The sequence below is a fragment of the Suillus subalutaceus genome, assembly GCF_016647625.1.
Source record: "Suillus subalutaceus strain FC151 chromosome Unknown DFJ58scaffold_133, whole genome shotgun sequence".
NCBI lineage: Eukaryota > Fungi > Basidiomycota > Agaricomycetes > Boletales > Suillaceae > Suillus > Suillus subalutaceus.
In genome coordinates this window covers 91,524-112,437 of record NW_024540382.1, presented here as the reverse complement: position 1 = coordinate 112,437, position 20,914 = coordinate 91,524, and the positions used below count along the sequence as shown (strand labels likewise).

General features: G+C 48.7%; 8 protein-coding genes across 8 annotated transcripts; 4 read left to right on the top strand and 4 right to left on the bottom strand.

The window, feature by feature from the left end:
• Positions 1-528: 528 nt before the first annotated feature.
• On the top strand, positions 529-2,660 carry DFJ58DRAFT_748700 (WD40-repeat-containing domain protein; the record flags this gene model as incomplete). The annotated part of the gene is made up of 6 exons (XM_041387608.1): positions 529-892; positions 946-1,358; positions 1,399-1,570; positions 1,623-1,705; positions 1,759-1,962; positions 2,019-2,660. 6 exons carry the CDS (start codon positions 529-531, stop codon positions 2,658-2,660), a joined length of 1,878 nt encoding a protein of 625 aa, XP_041239157.1.
• Positions 2,661-3,913: 1,253 nt separating this feature from the next.
• DFJ58DRAFT_907864 (YqcI/YcgG family-domain-containing protein) lies at positions 3,914-4,944 on the bottom strand (the record flags this gene model as incomplete). The annotated part of the gene is made up of 2 exons (XM_041395076.1): positions 3,914-4,644; positions 4,839-4,944. The coding sequence occupies 2 exons, from the start codon at positions 4,942-4,944 to the stop codon at positions 3,914-3,916; spliced, it is 837 nt and encodes a 278-aa protein (XP_041239156.1).
• A 2,007-nt stretch (positions 4,945-6,951) lies between these two features.
• DFJ58DRAFT_732818 (uncharacterized protein) lies at positions 6,952-8,328 on the top strand (the record flags this gene model as incomplete). Its single annotated transcript, XM_041386215.1, has 4 exons — positions 6,952-7,249; positions 7,341-7,564; positions 7,635-7,930; positions 7,992-8,328. 4 exons carry the CDS (start codon positions 6,952-6,954, stop codon positions 8,326-8,328), a joined length of 1,155 nt encoding a protein of 384 aa, XP_041239155.1.
• A 697-nt stretch (positions 8,329-9,025) lies between these two features.
• Positions 9,026-11,328, bottom strand: DFJ58DRAFT_858117 (uncharacterized protein). Its single transcript, XM_041393959.1, has 5 exons — positions 10,969-11,328; positions 10,876-10,910; positions 10,554-10,816; positions 10,446-10,500; positions 9,026-10,396 (listed from the first exon to the last, which is right to left on the bottom strand). The coding sequence occupies exons 1-5, from the start codon at positions 11,081-11,083 to the stop codon at positions 9,170-9,172; spliced, it is 1,695 nt and encodes a 564-aa protein (XP_041239154.1). The 5' UTR covers positions 11,084-11,328; the 3' UTR covers positions 9,026-9,169.
• A 2,600-nt stretch (positions 11,329-13,928) lies between these two features.
• On the top strand, positions 13,929-14,704 carry DFJ58DRAFT_90501 (uncharacterized protein). The gene is made up of 4 exons (XM_041394933.1): positions 13,929-13,979; positions 14,035-14,107; positions 14,159-14,383; positions 14,440-14,704. Exons 2-4 carry the CDS (start codon positions 14,039-14,041, stop codon positions 14,638-14,640), a joined length of 495 nt encoding a protein of 164 aa, XP_041239153.1. The 5' UTR covers positions 13,929-13,979; positions 14,035-14,038; the 3' UTR covers positions 14,641-14,704.
• Positions 14,705-15,840: 1,136 nt separating this feature from the next.
• Positions 15,841-16,806, bottom strand: DFJ58DRAFT_916696 (ribosomal protein S19e). The gene is made up of 3 exons (XM_041395491.1): positions 16,693-16,806; positions 16,492-16,634; positions 15,841-16,433 (listed from the first exon to the last, which is right to left on the bottom strand). The coding sequence occupies exons 1-3, from the start codon at positions 16,713-16,715 to the stop codon at positions 16,117-16,119; spliced, it is 483 nt and encodes a 160-aa protein (XP_041239152.1). The 5' UTR covers positions 16,716-16,806; the 3' UTR covers positions 15,841-16,116.
• A 455-nt stretch (positions 16,807-17,261) lies between these two features.
• Positions 17,262-18,670, top strand: DFJ58DRAFT_718341 (uncharacterized protein; the record flags this gene model as incomplete). Its single annotated transcript, XM_041384462.1, has 4 exons — positions 17,262-17,540; positions 17,568-17,796; positions 17,818-18,413; positions 18,434-18,670. The coding sequence occupies 4 exons, from the start codon at positions 17,262-17,264 to the stop codon at positions 18,668-18,670; spliced, it is 1,341 nt and encodes a 446-aa protein (XP_041239151.1).
• Positions 18,671-18,942: 272 nt separating this feature from the next.
• On the bottom strand, positions 18,943-20,366 carry DFJ58DRAFT_667027 (uncharacterized protein; the record flags this gene model as incomplete). Its single annotated transcript, XM_041382595.1, has 5 exons — positions 18,943-19,191; positions 19,253-19,520; positions 19,630-19,901; positions 19,955-20,080; positions 20,133-20,366. The coding sequence occupies 5 exons, from the start codon at positions 20,364-20,366 to the stop codon at positions 18,943-18,945; spliced, it is 1,149 nt and encodes a 382-aa protein (XP_041239150.1).
• Positions 20,367-20,914: the final 548 nt, after the last annotated feature.

Here is a 20,914-nt window from a genome sequence, read left to right as displayed (position 1 = left end):
GCAGATCTGAGCGCTTGATCTACACAGCAATAAGCTATGAAGCGAATACGAGGATGACGCATGGGACGCACCTTAAAGTACGGCTTGAACGAACGAGTATCTAGCTTCCTCAGCTCCCAACTAGATACCCTCTGATCGCTAGTGATTGAGCACTGACTTCGCCTGGACGGTGCTTCCCGTGAGTGATACTCTAGGCTCCTCTGTATGTCAAGGCTGGCCACTTGCTTACCAGTGACCCGCAAGAATCTCTTGTGCATTCTCGAACAACGGCGTAGCAACTGCTGCATATACAGTCCCGAAGCTGTCTACTAGGCGAGGACTGGATTCCTGTAAGTGAATTGTCTCACGAGCAATGGCTTACATGCTTCTGGCAAGCGTTGAAGTGAAAGAAGATAGGCCCCTGGATCCACCAGAAATACTCGCCGTTGGAGGATATCGATGATGGCTTAGTCTGATTCCAAAATTCTGCAAGACTTCTCTTGTATACACATTCCCCGATCTGCGGTATTTAGAACCTCAGCGTTGACCATGTCTTCCAAGACCAGGAAGACGCCAGCAATAATGCCATGCCGTACGATGCGAGGTCATACCGACTGGGTAAACAGTGTTATCACTGTCGTGCACCTGCCTGGGGGACGGCGCATCATCACATGTTCGACGGACGGCTCATTCCGACTATGGGACCTAGAGAGCGGCACGCAGATAGAAGAGGAATGGCGAGATGAAGATTACGCAGGAGTGCGGACCATGGTATTATCTCCAAATGGCAAGACAGTTGCAAGTGGATGCGATGACGGGAAAGTGAGGTTATGGGACATCGAGACAAGGAAGGTTATCGCCAAATGGACAGGACACACCGATGTTGTGGATGCATTGCGCTGGAGTAAAGATGGTAATCAAGTAGTGAGCGGATCCTGGAATGGGACAAGAGTCTGGGATGTCGAGAGCGGCAAAACTGTCCTGATAATCGAAACCGGGCAACCTGGGTGAAGGCGGTGATATACTCACCCGATGCAACGAAAATTGCGACCGGCGGATGGGACGATGATGCAGTAAAAATTTGGAATGCAAAGACAGGCGAACTGTTGAAGACGCTCGAACACAATGCAGTTTGGAGCTTGGCATGGACGTCAGACGGAAAGAAACTTATCTCCGGCTCATATGGCCCGATTAGGATATTCGACACTGCCACTTGGGAGGAGATCGCTGTCCTGGAGGGTCATACAAAATGGATCAACGCCATCGCCTTATCTCGGAATGGCCGCCTCCTTGCAAGTGCATCCGATGATAAAACAGCGCGTCTATGGAACCTCGACACCAACCTCCCAGTCAGACCACCTCTCCAGCACGAAAGTTTCGTGTGCTGCGCAGCCCTTTCCGCTGATGGAAAGGTGTTAGTCACTGGTTGCCAAAACAATAACGCGTATACATGGAACATTCACGCCACCCTCAAAAAAGCTGGCCTTGAAGACCTCCTCCAACCTTTATCTAATGTATATTCCGTGGTTCTTTGGTAAAGACTATGCTAGCCTTCCACTCGCAGGTTCCAGCGCAAAAGTCGTTGATAAACGTACGTGGCGTGTTTCTCGATCTTTTCAACCATTTTGAGATCATCACTCTAGAGCAACGCCGCACGACCTCCGCCTATCCAGGCTCGTCGAATACCGGCGTCAGCCTTTTTGATGGCGTGCAAAATGGCGCCCAGGTCAGTGATCTGCTTTTTCTGACCAGTTCTTGTTCTGACCTATGTACTCTCAGTCCTCCGCAGCACGCGGTGCTCATCATTGTTCTCCCGCACACAACCCTCGTAGTACTCGGCCACCCCTCCTCGAACGCTTTTCGTACCTCTTCCATCATTCTCACCGCGATACTGATGACGGAACCGAACTCCAGCGGCGCCCAAGGCGATCCTTCTCTCGTGGTCCTCCTATCATCGAAGTTGCCGCAGTAAAGGACAGAGAGGTATGTATTTCTTCGCTTGCATTTCCCATTGCTTTGGTTTAATGAGATCTGTCCAGGTTATATTTACTGCTCCGCCACCGCCACAAAAAACGCAGCAGCAAAGCCAATCACACAGTCAAGGATCGTCCACGACACAGCCTGCTTCAGGCTCTAATCCTACTACACCACGTCCAAGACATCCACATTCACTACCCGTCCGATTATTGGCTGATCTTGTGCTTTTGCTCTGCTGCGCATCTCCTCGACCCGCCAATGGAAATGCACATCCAACACAACAGCAGCAGCAAGGTCAGTCGGAAGGTCAAGCCCAGGGCCAGGCGTTATCATCTCAGACTCAGCCTGCTGCACTCTTGACATCCACGATGCTTCCTGCTCCTGCTCCTAGTACTGCCGCTTCAGGTGGAGCGACCGTGCAGTCACGACCTCTTCTACTGCGAGCTCGCTCCGTGCTATCTCTTTGTTGTGCATCTCCCCCACATGCCGATAGTCATTCATACAGGTATACAATTATTTCACATTTGCTTCTGGTTCTTCTGTACTCTTATATCTTTTTCATATCATTTCGCAACTATGCACGTCAATCCTGTTTCCTCGTCATGAGACTTGTGCAATGTATTGAACTCAACAATGACAACCATTGCAAGAGGAACATTTTAGAATCAATCAAGAGGATGAAAGTCCGCGACCTGCGTGGATGATGGTAGCTTTCCGATGATGTCAGTCTTTCGAGTCAGTTTTCACTTGTACTCTCGAGAGTCTTTTGTTCCTTAGCTATGAAATGATCCTTGCCGTACTTCCTCGTCTGCGAACCAACATGCGTTCCTCTGTACTTTTTCTTCGCTCTGCCGCCACACTCTAATACCAATAGAGCAGCTGAACTCCAGCAACGTCTCGTCGCGGCGGTCCTCGTATTGCTGAGGTTATCACAAGGACAAGACAAAAAGATATGTACTCCTTCGCATATGTTTTCTATTGCTGTTATTTAATGATTTGTGTCCAAGCTTTTTTTTTGTATCCATTTATGTCCATTGAAAGCAACTCTATGTAGGACAGTACTTTCTAGTCTAAGGGGCCCCTGTGCCCTGTCGCATCTATGGAGTCACGAATGCCCTGATGTGAGACGTGCTCCATCAGTCCGCCGTTCCCGCCAGCCGTTTTAGACGTGCCCCAGACTATGTGACTCAAAGAGTGGCACACAGGTGGACGATCACTGGTGAGAGGAAGGGGGTTGCGAGTGGAAGTGAAAATGGGACGTTGTGGGACGTCAAGATGGGGCGCAAGATTGACAGGGGACCATGACACTAGGGATGCTGCCGTCGGTACGCTAGAGGGGAGCGGATGGTACGATGAGATGGGAAGCTAGTCTGGGATGTAAGGGCTGGGAAGAATAGTCCCTGGACCAGGCACGAACATGTGTGGGCGATGTCGGTGATGCAATGATATCTCGTACGCTTTGGGACAGACGGGATCTGGGACGACGGAATAGTCTGGAGTTCGGTGGACCTCGGATCTTGTGGTTGAATTGCGAAGTCGCCTAGCCCGCGACGAAGGACGTCACATGCATGTGTATCAAATCCAATATACAGTTCTATAGAGTCTAGGCTATAGAAGAACCTTCTGGCTCCAACTCCGATGCGAATGACATAGGTTGCGGTGGCTCTCGCTGGCTTTCAATTTCCGATTAGCATGATCCTTATCCCCCTTTCTAATGGCATCATAGATCTTCAACTCGGAAACGCAAACTAAATTCTGGGTACTGAGGAGGAAGTAGTGTTACAATATTTGAAGAGAGAATGCCCAACACCTGGTATGTTACAGGTTCAACCAACTATTTAATCAATTTCAACAAAGCACTGCATTATCTTTGCGACTCCGCATTAGGAAGGTGTCGTAGTTCGCTGTGGAGATGGGTTAATTGGAGGCAACTTGACTGGGAGCCATCAGCTCACTTTTATGCGGCAATGATCTCGGAGTCACTGAGTTTGTCATATGGACATGGCGCCGGAACATTTTCATCTAGCAAGAAGTACTGCTTGAACTCCCGCGATCCTTCCTCGCCGAAGTTCTTCAGCTCGGGGCTGACAGGGATTGAATCGTACTTGGCGAGGAGGGCACGAACTTTTGCAAGCGCACCCGCGCGCTTTGCATCAGTGCTGAAGAGAATGTCAAAAACCCATTTTGGCTGGAAGGCTATAGTCAGGCCCGGCGCATAACGCGTGCGCCTGACCTGGTGAGCAGGAGTTTGGATGGCAGTAAAGTATTGTTCTCCGCCAAAGCAGAAGCACCATCTTTCCGTGTCAATGTCACGGGGTACAGTTGAAGGCCAGGCCTTCTCGTCCAGCTTGGCGAGACCGTTTAGGAGTTCCCAGAATAGAGTATTGTATTCCTGTACTGTTCGTGAGTTATTGTCATTTTTCTTGGCAAGAAGAACGAGGGAGTTGTTCGGGCCAAGCCGGTGAGCTTGAGGGATGTATGCAGAAAGTCCCTTGGCAAGAGTGCGGATATGACGTGGGTCCGATAAGTCATCTGAGTCGATGAACAAATAGCGTTGGCCATCTGATTTAAAGCCCTTTGTGGCATAGACGCAGGGGAAAATTAGTTCTTCATTGAGGAGAACTGCCTTATAGTCTTCGTAGGCATCACGCTGCCATGTTCCTTGTGGAAATGCTGCGGTGACTTGTGCTCTGAAATATATAAAAATTCAGACTACGGCCTCAAAGGGGTGCGCGCGTCCGTACCTTGTCAAAGGATTGCCCTGTTGGTCGTCTTGTTCGCCACCAGATGCAGCTCGAATGAAGCCCTGATAGTTGATCTTCAGTTCATAACATATGACCAAAGACGTCTGATACGGACAATGAAGTAGGATAATGTATTACGGAGCGTCTTCGGTACACTTCGAGATTTAATCGAGGCGACATTGGCAAGAAATGTAATCATAACGCCTCCAATGAGCGATACAGCTAAAGCGTAGATGTTGAACATGATTGAATTGGAGTGTCAAAAGTTGGAGTGCTGAAAGTTGAAGACCAGTGAAATTGACAATTGGCTGTACTACCTGCGTGAATATATATTGACATCGCCTGAAATCGTGGCAAATCCAGTGTGTGTGGTGACCAAGTCTGGTGAGTCTGGTGACCCTGTTATTGGCATTTGGACCTTTCTCGGTTCCTTCGAATGACTCCAAACCCTGAGCGAAAAAAGTCCGGACACCTCACGTCATTCACAATGAAAAGACCCTAGATTCTGTTCGACATCTTCGCTTCATCACTGAAATTCACTTAGCCTGATGCAGTCGAGTCATATTACCCTTTCAACCAACTTGTTTGGCCGTGACATACCCTGACATACCAGCGTATTGAGGCAAGAGCATGTGCGTAGAATGAGGTCCATGTAGGAACCGAGTAAGGTTGAGACGACGTTCATTATGAGGGCTGCTCAATTCATTCAGTTCGTGTTCACTTGATGCGAACATGGAAGTGCTGGGCATAGTAGTCACTGCCGAGAAATCCATAAAAAACCTGACAAAGAACGATTAATAACTCCTTCGGCAGCGCGAGAGTGGAGCACCAACTCGTGGCTTGATCGGCAGGTCGTGACCTCGAGCACACCGCAACAATAATAGCTGCTCCCACTAATTACGTAACTGTCAACAAATTTGCTCCTTGCAAGGCTTCAGCTCGAGTATATTGCCAGAGTCAACGAGCGGGGTGGAGCCGAATTATGAGTGCGCGGGCCGCGCTGGGTTCAAGACAGGTTTCGACTTGAGACATGCTAGGAAAACCTACTAACCATACAACCCCTCGAACCGAAAGGCTGACACTAGTAGTGCTTTACTTTCCGTTGCTGCGATTAGCAGACATTCCCCGCAGACGAGATTTAGACGAACGTTTTGCAAATTTCTTTTGCAATGGAAGCACTATGCAGTCAGTGCCGAGAAGTTGAGTAATGATCCTGCCCCGCGAGCGAAAACCGAGGAATGCTTGTAAAACCATTTGCAATGGGAGTCGCTAGGCTGAAAGGGGGAGTAGGAAAACGCTCGTCGTAACGCCGTCGAAGAGCATTCCTGGCAAGCGAGCATGGAAGTGCTAGGGTGTGGTCAGACTCCCTACATGATCGGCGGGTGCGTACCCGGCATCCGCTGACCAAATACAACCAAAGCGCTATTTCTCCGATGAGTGCCGCTTTGCAATTCTAAAATGACATTGTCAATTCGACTTGACCTTACGGCCATCCTCTCGCAAATTACTTAGGCAGACTCAACCTAAAAATGTTTAGGAATACTACTATGCCTGACAAGGTATAATTGAACGCTGCTAGTATGTATTATAACTTGAAGGGCTGCTGGTACGCTACTTACTTATGTAGCGGATATTTTTCTCGGCTCGTCCCAATATTAAAAGGATCAATCAGGATCAGCCAAGGATACGCAACAAGAACTACCACTGGAATATTACTATTAATTATATACTACACCCTAGCATTTCCATGCTCGTTTGCCAGGAATGTTCTTCGACAGCGTTACGACGCTTGCCTACTACCCCTTTCAGCCTAGCGACTCCCATTGCAAATGGTTTTACAAGCATCCTCGATTTTCGCTCGTGGTGCAGGATCATTACTCAACTTCTCGGCACTAACTGGATAGTGCTTCCATTGCAAAAGAAGTTTGCAAAACATTCGTCTAAATCTCGTTTGCGGGGAATGTCTGCCAATCGCAGCACGGAAAGTACAGCACTAGTGTCAGCTTTTCGGTTCGAGGGGTTGTGTGGTTAGTAGGTTTTCCTAACATGTCTTAAGTCGTTGAACGCGAACTAAATGAATCGAGCAGCCCTCATAATGAACTCCAGTCGTCTCAATCTCACTCGGTTTCTACCCTCACACTTACGTAGAAGATCAACGATGTGCACAATATATATAGTGTGGTTTTTGGTCTGTTCTTACTAGACGAGATATATTCAACATATTCAATCTCCAATCCCAGGTGCGCTTACCATGGATTTCCAAGGAGACGTGTTTGGCTATTTGGGTCGAAAAATCATCGAAGATTATGATGATGCTCTCCGCAAAAGCATTCATCCACTCACCGCGACTCCTCGTGAAGAGACCTCGCAGATACCTGCGCTCCCTGAGCGTGGTTATGGCCCGCTGGATACAGTTGGAATTCTAGGTGCAGGAGTTGGTGGTCTATACACCGCCCTTATCCTAGATTCGCTGAACATCGACTACGAGATCTTGGAGGCGTCGGACCGCACCGGCGGACGCCTCCTCACCTACAACTTCCCGAATGGTGGTAAATACGACTACTACGTATGTCGCTCATTCCATGTTGCTGCGCCCCAAAGATGCTGACCATGTAAACTCTTGGCTTTCATGCTAACTAGGATGTTGGCGTCATGAGGTCCCCCCTGTCATAGAAGGACGCTCAGGGCAATTACAAGATTGGAATTATGAGGCGCTTGGGCGAGTTGATCAACTACTCGAAGCTCAACAAGGGTTTATCGAAGGTATCTCTAAGCTCCCAACTTATCGATTATCATTTTACGTCAAAGAGACAAGGGCATTTCCTCTACTTCAACGATCAACGTTATCAAGTCTCTCGGACATCGTGTGACTTTCGTGCCCGAGAAATGGGTGTGAATTCTCAGTTCGCCGCGGGAGTTGAGAATATTGTCTAGGACGTCATTCGGCCGTTCGCTAAGGACCTCATTAAAGACTTGGAGCAAAATGTCCATTCGGGCTGGCGCAACTTAATGAAGCACGATGCATACTCGCTTCGCTCATTCATGTCATTCAAGTACACTCCCAGCGCCAGCCTCCAAATTCCGCGCACGCATCTTTCCACCAACGTTATCAATTGGTGCGAAACATTCAATGACAGCACAGGCTCGTATGACCGCGGTTTAACTGAAGCGGTTCTTGTGGCGCTGGTGGAGTCGCAGACCCTTGAAGACGTAGAATGGAAGTGTTTCAAGTAAGCGCACTTCTGTCTTAGAACTCATGCACAGTCTCACACATACCATTACCATACCCAGAGGTGGTTCTCAAGTGCTCACCGACTACATGGTGGCATACCTTACTGCTAACGGTACCAAGCCTATCATCCAGTTCAATAAGAAGGTCACGAGCATCCTTCAGAGTGGAGACATCGCAATGGATGTTTCTGTGAGGGGCGAATGTAGCCCGCGCACATATTCGCACGTTATGTCGACTATTCCTCTTCCGAGCCTACGGATGATCGAACTAGGAGGTGCTGGTTTAAATGTGATGCAGAAAAATGCATTGCGTAAACTGCAGTACGGTGCTTCACTCAAGGTTGGCATGCGTTTTCGATCGGCGTGGTGGACCGAACTTTTCGGACTGGGCAATTGATTCATAAGTATATGGAATTGCCTCCTGCGAACAGAGCACGGTGCTGCGGAAGAAGAGGAAGGAGAAAGAACGAAAAAACTTACAATGTGTATGTGTATGTAATTAATACAGCAAGTACTGGATTTGTGAGACAAACGTACGCGAGTTACGTGAGTGCTTCGAAGTGCTTGATGGACCTCAATATTAAATTCCTATGTCCACACCTTTTTATCAAGGGTGGAGCTTAGCCTGGACGTCTGATGGAAAGAAACTCATCTCCGGTTCATTCCAGATTAGTATATCCGACACAGCGGCCGCTTGGGAGCAGATCGCCATCCTGAAGGATCATGACGACCTCATCAACACCATCTCCTTGTCTCGCAACAACCGCCTCCTTGCAAGTGCATTTGTTGATCACACAGCTCGTCTATGGAATCTGGACACCAACCTCCCAGTCGGACCACGCATCCAACATGAAGGTGATGTACGCTGCGCAGCACTTTCCGCTGATGGAAAGCTGCTAGTCACTGTTTGTGAAAACGAAAACGCGTACACATGGGACATTCACGCCACCCTCCAACCTTTATTTGATGTAAAATCCATGATTCTTCAGTCAAAACTACGCTGATCTCCCGCTCGCAAGTTGCAGCTTTCAGGTCCGGATGAGTGCCGCTTTGCAATTCTAAAATGACATTCTGAAAGGATCAATTAGGATCAACCGAGGATAAGCAAAGGAGTAACGACGCCCTTGTGCTTCATTATTGAAGAAAGGACACTAACGAAATAAAACGAACGCGCTACAGGCATACCCATGTCCGAAGAGTCAAGATTGTTGGAACGTAGGTCATGACGCAGACTCGGATTACAAGGCATAGACTCCCCGATGTTCTGAATACTGCGGCGGAAGTTCAATTATACCATTGTCGTCTGGCACAACGTCATCAGCGTCGACATGCACAATAATTCGGGTAGGAGGTTGGTAGTCTGTATGACTGGCCGCCGTTGCGGCTGTTTGTGCGCTAGCCGACGCCACGGATTGACTTCCAGATGCTCCATGCACCGCAGAGCTATCTGTGTCAGGGCTCTGACGGGAATTTTGTGCCTGACTGAAGGGTCTGGGAAGGTCCTTAGCCGCCAAGTCGGCAGCAGACGCATCAATAGGGCTTGGTTGGGATCTGGATTGAAGGGGTGGGCCAAGGTAGCTAACAGGATCTGTCTCCCATGGTAATGGTAATGGCGTTTCAGCGACGGTAGCCATTCGCCTGTCAACAGATGACATAGTAGCCGAACTTCGAGCGTCTCCATACATCGCGAAGTCTGCGTTTGAGCTCTGGCGTGAATGCAGTGTGGGACGGTCGCTGACTGCGAAGTTTCTGGTAGAGGTATTAAGAGGGGGTGATTGGCTGTCAGGTCGAATGGGTGCAACGGGGGATTGTAACGGGGGATTTGGTGACATTGGTTGAGACAATGCAGCCATTCGGTTGTGAGCGGATGACATGGTCGAAATTCGAGCATCCCCGTAGACAGGAAAGTCTGCGTTGGAGCTCTGGCGCGAATGTTGTGTCTGGTTTAATGATGAAGGAGGGGCACCAACTGCGAAGTTGCCGGCGGACGAATTGGTCAAGTCACTATAACGGCTGACTTCGTGTTTTGGATCTGTATGCTGTAGTCGACGTGGATGGCTTATTGTGGAAGACTGAACGTCCGGAAAGTGAGACGCTCTCCGTTTACGCCACAAGCACATGCCAAGGATGATCAATGCAATAAGGACTGCCCCACCGCCGCCCGCTGCGCCTGCGATAAGAGTAACATTACTGCTTGATGAGCTATTTGATGAACTGCTTGAACTAGATGTCGATGAAGCTGTGGCTGTGGCCGATATGCCTGTAGTGGATGACGGCGAGTTGCCGCTTAGGCACGAGGAATTACTCGACCCTGAGACCTGCTCGGACCCAGAGACACCACCTTGTATGCCCTCGGAGTCGGTGACGAAATACAGGAGGTCCGTCCCTGCGTTAACGTCTACGACGAAGGTAAAAGTGTCGTTATTCGAATAGAATACGGCTGATTGTCCGGCAGGAATAAGTTGCTGTGGCGAGATAAGTAGATTGTTTTGATAGAATTGGTGATGATCTGACCACAATAGTAATGGGCAGGACTGGACTACCATTAATGGTCAAAATGGTCGATAGACTGCAGTAGTGGTAGGTCAGTGCCACAAAAGTAGGCGAACCAAACCGTAATACCTGCATTGCGTCAGCGGGGATAACGACGAAAACGCAAACTCAAAAGGAGGTGCAGAATCTGGAATGTAGCAGTTGTTATTTGTAACCGGATTTCCAACAGTTAAGTTGTTTGTCGTCCCACCCGAACCGAATCCGGTGGCGTCAGACATAGTGAGTAGAAATGTTTTTCCCGCAGACAACAATAATGGCGATATTGAATAAGAGCCTTTGCCATTGCTGAAGGCTGATGATGGTACAGAATAATTCTGATACATTTCCAAAGACTAGACAGCACAAAGATTAATGCGAGATCGATGCGCTTGAGACGATAGCGCAGACGAACGGGAGTTATGATTATCTCAAATGGTGCTTGCCCACCTGACAACCCCGATAAAATTCAGCAGGAGTGTATAAGATGTACCAGATATGCACTTACCAGTCCATGAAATGGTGAGAGGATCACATTGAGTGGGAGTCCCAACAGTCACACTGAACGCACGCACAACAGAGAGACAAGAAGTAATATACGTAAAGAAGCGAACGAAGTGCATACTCAAGAAACGAGGAGGGTGGTAAGAAGAGACGCAGGTGTAGTCAAGGGATATCTTGAAAGGGGGGGATCAGGGCAGACTCGAGGTGAGGGGAAATCGCGTCCTAGATAACGCTGACCCGGTGAGAATCAATCACCATATAGCCTAATCTGCAAAATACCGTTGGACAACGACATGAACCAGCCGAAAGGCTGTTCGTGATCATTGATAGTACGCCACCCTCGGATTCTTCCACTCACAAGTTTCCTTAACCCCCCCCCCCCCCCCCCCACACACACACACACACAAATAACTTTCGATGTTTGAAACATGGTAGCAAGAGAATGAGGGCTTGAGTCGTGCCCTATGCATTTCATAGAATAAGTAGAAAGAGCTAGATGGGTGACCGTGACGTACTTATAAACCCAGGTACTTAGTGCCATAAATTTAGTGTTGCTGGGTAATCGATGGTCAAATATGCAACATGCTGTAACATGCTTTTGATTGACGCGCGACACCGAATCCTCGGGTCTGATATTCTGCATTCCGATATCATGGCCAGCCAAGAGCGGCTCTGAGTGGATGCACGAAGGATGTAGCGGTGGTGTGTAGATCACCGTGCCGCAAATGCCGGCACCAGCGGCAATCAACTGGGGTGGGTGTCGACGTGCGGGAGGAATGCATCCGAGAGGACACCTCGCGGAAGCAGGTACCGATGCAAACGGTCTATTCAAGAAGTGTGCGCTATTATCACTCCGCCACCATTCGGCTGCAAAGCCGTGGCGAAAACTAGGTACTAGCAGTGTCCCCGACTCCCATGTTAGTGGGAAGATGGTTTGTTGACAGATCCAAATCTCCAGGCACCTAGTATACGGGCCTCGAGCCTCATGTATGGGAACCCTTTCGACAGTTGTTAATGAAATTTGCTGTAGAGATTCGATTATTCGAGTCATTCGACACCAGCACGTGACAAAGTCATGCTTAGCGCCATAGGATACCATGTTCGCAAGACAAGTTCTAGTTGATATGATGGTAGATTCGATAGATCGCGTTAACGTCTCTCAAAGACAGTGTCGATACTCAGGTCGTGCGATACAAAATCTGGGGATGTAGATGTCTGATGGAGATGTGCATTTGAGAGGGGAGGATGGTGTAACACCTATGATACATCCTGTCGGCTGTTTGATGTAAACGGGTATCTCCTTGGAAAACAAGATAACCTGCAAACGTGCTGGAAGAGTTGATGACATCGAGTTCAGGGGTAGACTGGATGGAATATGCAGAGTGAGTAGGGAGTGCAGCACCCAGCCGGATGTTTCCCATAACCATCAACGTAGTCTTATGTATGGGAAGATGCACATAGCGCCGGTCGCAGACCTGAGCGCTTGATCTATACAGCAATAAGCTGTGAAGCGAACATGAGGATGACGCATGGGACAAATCATAAAATATGGCTTGAACGAACGAGTATCCAGTTTCCTAAACTCCCAACCAGACGCCCTCTAATCGCTCGCGATTGAGCACTGAGTTCGTCTAGACGGTGCTTCCCATGAGTGATGCTCTAGACTCTTATGTAGGCTAAAGCTGACCACTTGCCTACCAGCGAGCCGCAAAATCAAATCTCTCGTACATTCTTGAACAAAAGCGCAGCAACTGCTGCATATACAGTCCCGAAGTTGTCTTCTGGGTGAAGACTGGGTTCTGGAAGTGAGCTGTCCCACGAGAAATGATTCGCGTGCTTCTGACAAGAATTAAAGTCGTAGAAGATAGGCTGGACTCATCAGGGATTATTACCATTGCCGGATAATACGGCCCGATTCAAAGATCCCAGCACACCTCTCTCGCGAATAGTCTTCGATCTACCGTAGTTGAGACTCCAAGCTCAGACCATGTCTTCCTCCACCAATAAGACGATAGAAATCACGCCATGTCAGACGTTTCGGGGCCATACCGCTCATGTACGTGGTGCTGTGCATCTGAACGGCGGACAACAGATCATCACATGTTCGAGGGACGGCTCACTCTGACTATGGGACCTAAAGAGCAGCGCACAGATAGGCGAGAACTGGCAAGATGAGAATGACGCAGGAGTGTTGTCCATAGCATTGTCTCCAAATGGCAAGACAGTCGCAAGTGGAAGCAACGATAGAACTGTGAAGTTATGGGACATCGAGATGAGGAAGGTCATCGCCAAATGGGAAGGACACACCAATATTGTGTGTGCACTGTGCTGGAGTGGAGATGGTAATCAAGTACTGAGCGGGTCCTGGGATGGGACGGCAAGAGTCTGGGATGTCGAGAGCGGCAAAACTGTCCTGACAGTCAAAACCGGGCATAAGTGGGTGTGTGCGGTGAAATACTCGCCCGATGCAACAAAAGTCGCAACAGCCGGATGGGACGAAAATGCAGTCAAAATATGGGATGCAAAGACCGGCAAGCTGCTCAAAACGCTCAAACACAATGATGAAGTTTGGAGCTTGGCCTGGACGTCGGACGGAAAGAAACTTATCTCCGGTTCACGTCTGATTAGGATATTCGACACAGCCACCTGGCAGGAGATCGCCGTCCTTGACTCTTTGGGTCACCTTGTCACCGTCATCTCCTTGTCTCACAACGACCGCCTCCTTGCAAGTGCATCATGGGATCAAGTAGCGTGTCTATGGAACCTCGACACCAACCTCCAAGTCGGGCCACCTCTCCGGCACAAAAAGGATTTGCGCTATGTAGCCCTTTCGGCTGATGGAAAGCTGCTAGTCACTGGTTGTCTGGACAAAAACGCGTACACATGAGACATTCACGCCATCCTCAAAGAAGCTGGTCTCGAAGACCTCCTCCCTGATGTAAAGCTCATGGTTCTTCAGTGAGAAATACACTAATCTCTCGCTTGTAGGTTGCAGCTCAAGAGTCATTAATGAACGTACGTGATTTTTTCTCAACCTTCCCAATGGTCATAACATTGATATTCTATCTAGGCGGATGTCACGCAGGCTGAGGATGATGAACTTTCCGCCAGGCTTTTTCAATGACGTGACATATGGTGCTTATGTGCGTCATCAGCATTTTTAATCGGTTCCTGTTCTGACCTCTTGATCTCAGTCATCCAGAATGTACGGTAACCATTACCATTCCTCTTCCCGCCGTCCCCGCCCTCTCGCACCCTCTTTGGGGAGTGCGAGTGCGCTCTTTGGTCGCCTTTGGTCGCCTTTCCGCCGCTCTCACCACAATACCAACGATGCAATCGAACTCCAGCAACGATCAAGACAGTCCTTTGTCTCTCGTGGTCCTCGTATTGTCGAAGTTGCTGCAGTCAAGGATAGAGAGGTATGTATTTCTTTGCATGCATTTCCCATCGCTGTGGTCTAATGGTTTCTGTCCAGGTTATATTTACTGCTCCGCCGCCGCCAGAGAAAACACAGCAGCAAAGCCAATCACACGGACAGGGGTCGTTCACGATACCGCCTGCTTCAAGTACTAATCCTACTATACCACGTCCAAGACATCCGCATTCACTACTCGTCCGGTTGTTGGCTCATCTTGTGCTTTTTCTCTGCTGCGCATCTCCTCAACAAACACGCTGATGTCAATACACAACTAACACAGCAGCAGCAAAGCTAATCGCATGGCCGAGTCTAGGCCTAGGCGTCATCATCGCAGGCTTAGCCTGCTGCCGCCTCAACATCCGCTATACCTCCTCCTGCAAGTAGTCCTACCCCACCAAATACTCCAAACGTGTAGTCACGACCCCTTCCATTGCAGGCTCGCTTCGTACTTTTCTTTGTTGTGCATGATCGCCGCGCTGCAGCATATGGACACTTATTTCATCTTTGCATCTGGTTATTTCGTAATGATTGTTATCTCTTTGTTCGTGCCGAGAGTGCGTATTTGATTTCCACAACCTCCTCAATTTCAGGTTGCTTTCAACGCTATGCCATGGAGTCTTAGTCTTAATCTCAAGCAGTAGAAACATATCCTGGCTGCAAATCGTGGTGCTCCACGTCTCGTGCACCAGTCTTCCCATCTGATCTATTCCTCGGGAATCCGATAGTAAGTATTCACATCTCCTTCGGACTGAATCGTTCCCTCCCAACCGCAGTTCCTGCAAGTTCTGCATACTGCCCGCCTAATTTCAACACACTATGCTGATCTCGCAGCGATTTACAGGTGATACCGGAACCGGTCTAAGTATACCCTGCGGGAGGTGCATAGACTGGAAGGCTCGAGCTCATTTGTAGACGTCCACAGTACTAGTATTATAAAATAAAGCTACCACCTGGTCTTCTAGATGATGTAGTAGAATTGAGCCTGACGAACAAGACCTTTCCGTTTAATGATGCATCGATGAAAGGTCAGGTGGCGGCCAAGGTCAAATGTAAATTGCAAACGATTGGGCCACAACAAATCAATGTTTGACATGTTGACGAGACGAGTCTGATAATCGATGCAATAGGAACGGAGTATGAGATTGTTCGTGAAATTGGGCTAGACACGATCTGAGAAACACGCAATAAACGTCGGCGCGAATCTGTGTGCTTGATATGTACCCTAGTTGGAGCGCTGGATCTCTTTAACCCACGAAAGAGATCCAGAAAGTGTTGATTATGATTTTAATTCACTGGGAAATCTTGCTAAAGTCGGACTTGGTGATGATCATTCTTTAACGGGAGGTCATATTGGCCTTCGAAAGGGGGTCAGGCAAGCACAAAGATCGGCACGGTCGAAATCGTCATCATGGGGCTGATGTGATACGTTTTCACTTAAATTCGGCAGGGAAACCGGACACGATATTTGCTATCCAACCTGGACTCGGTGTAACATTTGAACTGTTATCAGCGTCCAACCACACCTCAAAGTACAAAAAAGCGGTGAAATGACAGCACTCACTGGATGGTAAGCGACCATAGTATTAGCAGAACAGTGTTAGGTGGTAGGGAAAGCAGTGAAGTGCCATATTTTTAAAGATATGCATGCATCATACCGTATCGTCATAATATCCATGGTGACCACGCGCAGAGCATGCGACAATGCAGGATTAGCAAGTGGAGGTGGATATAAGTTTACTCTTCTTCCTCCTCTTCCTCCTCCTCTTCGCCTTCCTCCTCTTCATCCTCCTCCTCCTTGGCAGCCTCAACCACAGCAGTTGCGATACGGTCCAAATCCCGTTGGCCATCTTGGCTTATCCGTCGTCCACCATTATCGGTCTGCTCCAAAACACCGATCTTCTCTAGCGACTGGCAGACTTTTCTTTGGACGGAGGCAGAGGAGTCGGCGTGGTGTGATGGGCGGTTGCCGCGTCTGTTGCGACCACCGTGAAGTTTTGTCAATGCACCGATACCGACGTCTTTGCGGAGGTAGATGTGCCGTGCAACAGCAGCTGATTATGATCGCTCTTTAAATTTGTTCTCTGATGAAGGGTACTGAATGCAACGCACCTGCACGGACGTAGTACCAGTCTGGGTCGTAAGGCGCAAGCTCCTTGAAAGACCCGGTTTTAACAATGTCGACCCATGTAGGGACCTCAAGCTTTCCCGACCGCTTGAGATGGGAAGCATATGCAACAATGAAAGCCTCGGCGCTGCAAGTGATATTCACGATTAAATCTTGGACCGATTCGATATAAGTCAATGACATACCTGATATCTCTTACTCCTGGCATATTGGATAGTGGGAAAGACAACCGTGAATAACCTTGAGGAAAGTAACGCGGAACGTTTCGCGCGACGGTTGGCGGCTTGTGTACGACTCTGAGAATTAGAGTTCAGTACTGAGTTCAAATTCAGCCACCGCTGTGCAGTTTTGAGATTAGTCATCAAGTCTGCTGCATTCGCCTCGCGTCTACGATGAGAAACACTTCGACGAATCAACATTCAGCTAGACTCGACACATTGATCATGATGGATGATGCATATGGTCGATATCGATAGAAGGTCGACAGAAGATTGAGCAGCTCGCTATCCAACGACATGATTTGCCATTATTTTCATCGCAGAAAATGATCAATGTAGGCGTGTCGCTCGCAATTCGAATATTTCTGCACACGTTTAGGTGCACGTTGCGTTCAAGTGCAGGCAAGGATATTTGAGCCTCATTTGATCTGACTGGCAGGTTTTTACACGCGCCTCACCGACTACGACTTCAAGCTTCTGCTTATGTAAACTGGATATTTTCGTGTGGTTTCTCTTCTGAAGCTGTGCACGGTACCATGATCATATCCACCGTTAACAAGGATACTCACAGTTTCCCTCCTTTTTCCTCTTTACCTCCAGAATTACTCATAGAGATCTTTTCAACTTGCAGCCTCACAGGTGACTGGCACACCCCCCTCACGCTATCCAAAGTCTGCTGTTTATGGAGAGACTTGATTATATCGTCACCGTGCATATGGCAGATGATCGTCATACTAGACTCGAGGCGTACCATGTCCTCCATCCGTACTCAGGCAGAGCTATGGATCGCTCGCTCTTCACCTCTTCCATTCAATGTAGTCTTCAAATTAACAGATTTCGAGCGACTGCTACCCATCATGTCTTGCTTCCTCCCTAATCTCGCCCGTTGGATGCGCTGCACTATCACTTATGATGGGAGAATTATCGAGACATCCTTATCAGACCTCACCCTGTCCTCGCCTCGTCGCATACTACATCATCTCGATATTATTCTCAAGACTCCCTTCGAGGACGTCGCAGGTGATGATGGAGATGATATCATCTTTTTCTCCTGCGGAAGCACGACATACCGTCACATATCCATCAAAGTAGCAACAACCAAACTGCCTCATGCAGAAATGGTCAACCCCCTATTATTCACATCACTCCACATCTCAGAGACGGCATTCGAATGCTCCGTCCGGTCGCCGGACCTCCTTCGTTTTCTTGCACATTGCCCGAACTTGGAGCATTTATATTTTCACGGTTTGTCCAATGATGAAGGCACTCTTGATGCGCCACCTCCTGCCATCGCCCTTCCGCGATTACACACGCTCCTCCTAGACCAAATTTGCAATCAGCGCAGCATCCTCTCGCATCTCTACCTCCCTGCATTACGAGAGCTTTATCTGCGTCACATCAACGTAGACGACCAACTCGAGCCATACCACGTCCCTGAAGAGGGTGACAGCGATGACGAGGCCCATGACTTTTCCCAGTCCCCACACAGCGACCTTCACACTGGCATGGGTATCCGCAAGCTCTTATCGCGCTCACGCCCCCCGCTCGAGATTCTAGACATGGATCTATCAGATATGCGTACCAAAGACTTCCGCTGGGTTTTTGATAAGCTGCTTGACCTAAAACAGTTCTCCATCGTCGGGTCTGATATGTCGGATTCGGTGGTTGCGTTGTTTGCGCCTTTTGCTGTTGGAGATGGGGATGGCAGGACAGGGAGGGGATGAGTGTGCGTCTGCCCAAGCTTTCTGTTCTCAAGATGTACAGCTGTCAACAGCTTTCGGGTGATGCGCTGGTGAAAGCCTTGAGTGCACGCGTCCGCTACACGGATCATGCAGCGCCAGATGCTACGCTGGGGACAATAGTCATTTCAAGCTGCAATAATTTTACTGCGAGTCATGCTCAAGAGTTGTCCTGGGATTTGCACGATCGTCTGCATCTGTCGTGATGCTGTCTTTGATTTGGAATAACATTGTTAGGGATTATTGTAAGGACACGCCCTGTCGATGCACATAGATGTATTTATACTGTATTTGCTCTGTTGTGTATTACTAGTACTTAAGTTACGAGTATCGGAAGAAGTTTCGACCTTCCCTTGGTTGAAACGTATGATATAGAAGGAACCACTGTTATTCCATCTGTTATGACCTGACTGGGGAAGATTAGTCGAAGCAGGCGCAAAGAGCGTACCGCCTCATTCATCTGGCCAGCGTCTCGTTCCTATGACACTGTTAGTATGAACCTGCGCCTCAACAAAGCACCCCACCTAACAGGAAAGGCAATCTGTTGTCTCTCCGCCGACTCCCTCAACAGACGTCGGACATCCACAACGTTCTCGTAGTTGGCCCTCCACACATTATCTCCATCACGCTCACCCCAATGGAAAGTATGAAACGTATCCACCTCGTATCCTTCCTCCCACTTCTGCCTCACAAAAGACGCATTGAACGGCGGCTGATATATCCACCACTGTCATCCCACAACCAGTCAGCACACACATTACAGAAAGTAAAAGCCCGCCAAGCCTCACATGGTCCACAAAGAGAATCGGCTCGTGGTGAGGCACGACCAAGTGCAGCGCTGTAGGCGTAGCAATCTCAAGGAAGCAAGTCGTTTCAAGGAACAAGCCTAATACTTCCATGAATATCTTGCGATGCCGCCCTGGAATGTACATCGTATCTGCAGAACCTCCGATGAGCCGCGTTTCACCATTGGTGAATGCAGCGAGGCGTTCTCTCAAGTGCACGGGTACTTTCTGGAAAGCTTCCATGCAAACTCCGACTCCCACATGTGGATCCCTATAGATGTTATCAGATAAGCGCAGGGAAATACCTTGTGAATTAACTCACCCCCACCTACAATAGATAATCAGAAATATCGATGAGAGTTTATCAGAATGTCACGTACCACCAGTCGGATCCCCATCCCCTCCAGGATTCCGTGAGATTGATAGACGTATCCGGGGATACGTTGACAGGGGGAGCATGCAAGCCAAGGCTGAGGTTATTATCCTGTGCAGGGTTAAAAACAGGCAGGCCCCATGGTGAATGGTACCAAAAGAGTTCTTGGTCAAACTTTTCCAATCGCGGAATATTCAGCAGTGTGTCAAACGGCACCCATAGGTAGCCATCATAACAGTCTTGCTCCTGGAGAGCAGTGTACAGCATATGATGAGCCATCTATGTGACTGATGAGCACCAGGCACACGAATTAAAATCCTCGGAGCACACACGCGTCCTGCCATCTTATAATATGATGGATCACTTAGATCCTCATCAGAGTGGTACGAGTCTACAAAGACATCATAGGAGTGATCAAAGCCGGAGTCCTCGCGGGAAACAGGTCCAATGTAGAGAATCTAGCATCAGGTATGTGAACTTGTCCAAAAGACTTGGTCGCGCAGCACTCACATTTGGAAAATAATCAGAATATACTTCTCGGTGGTAATCCAGGTTGGCACCGTAACGAGCGTGGCTGAAGAAGACTACTAGCAGGATATTGTCGAAGCGGTTATAATTTGCCAGTGTTTTCTTATGCGAATGAGACGGTAAAGGCCGGCGATGACAAGCGTCTGGCTTAGACTCCGAGGTGAAGCCCCACTGCGAGTTCGGGGCGCGTAGTGTCCACGCATTCTCATGTGTCATTACGAATGGTACAAGAAGCAGATATCCAACTAATGTCACCGCAAATACGACCGGGTACCGACTCGGAGGCTTGATTTTTTATATCAGCTCAAGAGTAGGTCATCTGTGGAGTTAGCCTACTCGAGTCACGCATTCAGATCCAACATCTTCCTCCGTGGCCTGTCTTATGCTGGAGACATATACGCCCGCTGCTGTTAATGCGAGGAGACATCCCATGAATACAACTGGCTCGTCGAGGAAACCTGCGGTTAGCGAGAAAAGGACGACGGTCGAGGCGAGCACGGTCATGATGCTTCCTAGAATGACATTGTAATCTGATGGCCTAAGCACGAGACACGCACGAGACACAAAAAACTCACAGTATATGACATAGAGTGCCGATATGTCTCGACCGGCCTCCGATAGACATGACAGAGCTAGTGCGATCAGATCTGCGTGCGATCCCAAACTATGACTTCCAGTGTTAAGGAAGGTTACGCTGAAAATATAGAGCGATAAATGGACAAGACAGTTGACCGTGAAGATGAGCAGGTTGATGGCATCGAAAA